Source organism: Triticum dicoccoides, chromosome 6B, assembly GCF_002162155.2.
Source record: "Triticum dicoccoides isolate Atlit2015 ecotype Zavitan chromosome 6B, WEW_v2.0, whole genome shotgun sequence".
In the NCBI taxonomy this organism is placed as follows: domain Eukaryota; kingdom Viridiplantae; phylum Streptophyta; class Magnoliopsida; order Poales; family Poaceae; genus Triticum; species Triticum dicoccoides.
The window spans coordinates 641,584,764-641,588,567 of record NC_041391.1 but is presented as its reverse complement, the minus strand read 5'-3'; the positions used below and the strand labels follow the sequence as shown (position 1 = coordinate 641,588,567).

The window sequence follows — 3,804 nt, the reverse complement described above, 5'->3', positions numbered from 1 at the left end:
ATTCGCCTCCCCCAACCCCCTTCCTCCGCACCACCCCACCGCAGAGGCGAGGCCCCCGCGAATCCGGTCCACCGCAGAGGCGAGGCGATGGCGAGGCTGACCCCGAACGGCGTGGGGGCGGCGCTGGCGGGGGACACGAACCTCAGGCCCACCGTGCAGGTCGTCAACCTGCGCTGCGTCAACGTCGACGGCAAGGGCACGCCCCGGAGCGACCGGTGGCGCGGCCTCGTCTCCGACGGCGCCGAGACCTGTCCCGCGATGTTCGCCGGCCAGCTCAGCGACCTCGCGCGCTCCGGGCTCATCCGCCGCGGCTCCGTCGTGCAGCTCGACGAGTACGTCATCAACATGGTCGGCGGCAGAAGGTTCGCCCCCGCGTCCCTCAGCGTACCGTAGATCGATGCTCGATTGTTTGCGCTTGCGATTGGGGCGGTTTAGGCTAGGGTTCGTGCCCGCGCGCGGGCTCTCGCTGGGCATGTGTGGTCGCGGTCTGTGATTCGCTGCGATTTCTGTGCCTGTCTAATTGGTCCCTGCGAGTTACCGTCTCTCAAATTGATTGGGGGTCTCGCTTTAGATTGATACTAATTTTCTAACTACTTGAAAATTCAGTGTACGCTGATCCTGATACTCATGTTATGCTGCCTTAGGTACTACTCCGTAGAAGTGAACTAGGTCTTTTCCCTCTAGGATAACAGTACTCAACCAGTGCGGGGTCGAAATTTTGTTCCACTGACCTGCTGCTGATTGAATTGGATTCTGTAATTCCTTTTTAGGACCAGAAGATACCTGTTTACCAACTTGGGTGTGTAATTAAGTTGTGTTGTGAGGTGTGATACAGTTTGGTGTTTGTGTAAAAGTTATTCCATTGGATTATATTTCTGCTACTCATAATGGTCGCAAAATCTTAGATCTGGCTATGGCGCTGTGCGTTTCTGGCTGGTTAAATGATGCTATTTTCTGAATGAACGGGAGAGGAGGTCCTCTACCTTGAATTTCATAAAACACTCAATACAAGAGATAAGAGTCAAATAGACTGGGAATAAACCTGCAAAGAGAACTGACATTATGGTCGTTCTGATGATTAGAAGAAGTTTGTTGTGTGCTTTGGTTCATTTAGTTAGTTATGCAGCAAGTTGTTGCTATATACTCCAGTCGACTGGTCATGATGCTGTGCATCAGCTAGGTTCCTTGTTTACTGATTGGGTCATTAGGTGCATGGAAGTTTGATTTGATCACTGTAGTTTACGTCATGCTCACAGATGTAAGTGTCTTTATCTGGTTGAATCATTTAGTGGTTTGTGTCTTTCAGCAGTATACTTGATGATACAAGTTATCATTTACCTATTTTAGCTGCCAATTGATTTTGTTTCATTGTGTCTTTTGTGATCTGCTCGTCAATAAAATGCTGCTGGAACATCGTTTGTGAACCGAAATGTGCCATGATTAAAGTTCCTCTGTCATATGTCTTAAGTAACTAGTGCAAATGCAAATTTGTCCTTTTCTCTTGAATTTATGTGAAATTATTTGTTGTTTTTGAGCTGATTGGTTGAATATCTGCAGGGTTATCGTCGTTCTGAATTTGACAGTTCTTCTCGCGGAGTGTGACATCATTGGCAATCCAGTGATTACTCCAGAAAGTGAATCTTCTAATCAAAACAACCCAAGAGTGGAGCAATTTAACGGAACACGTCAATATGGTTTGGCGGCAGGAAACCCAAGTCCCACAACGCCCAATGGCAATGTTCCAGTCTTCCAACCTTCGGTGGCAGGAAACTCCTTGAACACACCCACCAGGCTCAGTGACAAATCTCCAGTCTTCCAGCCAACAGCACAGCCATCTTATCGTCCTGCACCCAGTTACAAAAATCAAGGAGCAATTGCGAAAAATGAAGCCCCTGCTAGAATAATCCCCATATCTTCTTTAAATCCTTATCAGGGCCGCTGGGCTATCAAGGGTAGAGTTACTGCAAAGGGAGACATCCGCCGGTACCACAATGCAAAAGGTGAAGGCAAAGTGTTCAACTTTGACCTGCTTGATTCTGATGGGGGTGAGATACGGGTGGCATGTTTCAACACTCAACTTGATCGCTTCTATGAAGTTGTGGAAGTTGGTAAGGTCTATGTGGTATCAAGAGGAAACTTGAAACCTGTACAGAGGAACTATAACCATCTGAACAGCGAGTGGGAGATTATGTTGGAGAGAGATTCATCAGTGGATCTTTGTCCTGATGAGAACAGCTCAATTCCCTCTCAGCAGTATAACTTCAGACCAATCAGTGAAATTGAGGATACTCCGACCGGTACTATACTTGATATCATAGGTGTTGCTATCTCTGTCAGTCCTTCCACGACAATACAGAAGAAAAATGGCACGGAAACTCTAAAAAGAATTATTGGCCTGAAGGATATGTCTGGTCGAAGTGTTGATCTAACCATGTGGGGTGACTTTTGCAACAGAGAAGGCTCACAGCTGCAAGAAATGGTTGAACGCGGGGTCTTCCCCGTGCTGGGTGTCAAAACAGGAAGAGTGAATGATTTCAATGGCAAGTGTGTCGGCACAATTTCTTCCTCTCAACTCCTCATAGACCCTGATCTCTCTGAAGCTCATACTCTGAGGCAATGGTTCGACGGTGGAGGAAGGGATGCTTCTACTCAGTCCATATCGAGGGATCACACTCCTGCAGCATCAAGGAACGAGGTCCGAATGACAGTTGCTAAAATCAAGGACGATGGTCTTGGAATGGGAGACAAACCTGATTGGGTTACGGTGAAAGCCTCCATTATATTCTTCAAGAGCGACAACTTCTGCTACACAGCTTGCCCTACCAAGGAAGGTGACCGGCAGTGCAATAAGAAAGTGACAAAGGGGACCTCTGGCTTGTGGGTGTGTGACAAATGCGACAAGGAGTTTCCAGAGTGTGACTACAGGTATCTTCTGCAGCTTCAGATTCAAGATCACTCGGGAACAACTTGGGTGACAGCGTTTCAGGAGACCGCGCAAGAGTTACTAGGCTGCTCGGCGCTAGAGCTCGTCACATACAAAGAGAATGGAGACCCTCGTTTTGCAGAGACCATGCTCAGCTGTTTGTTCAAGGATTACCTGCTCAGGCTGAAAGTCAAAGAAGAAACGTACAGCGACGAGCGGAGAGTGAAGAACACATTGGTCAAAGTGGAGAGGTTTGATCCTGCTGCCGAAAGTAGATATCTGCTCGATTTACTTTCAAGGTCGGTGGCATCATATTGAGCAGCGAGTTGCGCCCGAAGAGGTGTGGCGGTGTCCATAACATGTTCTCTTTTGCTCGCAAGGCCCAAGGTTTACTTACCATATTAGAGATTCAGGATTTATTCAGTTCATACCGATGTTTTTGATGTGATAGTAACAGTAAGCATGCCAATGTATCGGCCTATGTAGACTTTCTGTCCTTGTTTAATTTTTAACGGATCAATTCAGATGTAGCTACTGAATCATATTGACGTCTGTCTTATGGCATCCCTGCTTTTTTAACTTACCGATGTAGTTGGTGGGCACACTGAGAGACGACGGCAAATAACGGCTTGGCTTGTAGCGAGCGCTATGTTCAACACCGTTGCAGTTCGATTGTTCGAATCCCGGCATGACACAGTGCACTTCCCGGCGCTAGGACGTCTAGTTGGGGGCATGGTGTTCGGCCACGATGGCAGCTGAGGATGGTGACAAGTAGTCACATCCAAGGCGTGTTCAAAAGGACCGGATTGTAATCTTGATTAATTTGTTTTAGGTCCATTTTTACAGCACACACCCGTGAGAAAAAAGAAGCATTGCAGTTC

The 3,804-nt window shown here is 47.5% G+C and overlaps 1 protein-coding gene across 1 annotated transcript; it reads left to right on the top strand.

Moving 5' to 3' along the window:
• Positions 1–6: 6 nt before the first annotated feature.
• LOC119323253 (replication protein A 70 kDa DNA-binding subunit A-like) lies at positions 7–3,482 on the top strand. The gene is made up of 2 exons (XM_037596855.1): positions 7–362; positions 1,558–3,482. The coding sequence occupies exons 1-2, from the start codon at positions 88–90 to the stop codon at positions 3,239–3,241; spliced, it is 1,959 nt and encodes a 652-aa protein (XP_037452752.1). The 5' UTR covers positions 7–87; the 3' UTR covers positions 3,242–3,482.
• Positions 3,483–3,804: the final 322 nt, after the last annotated feature.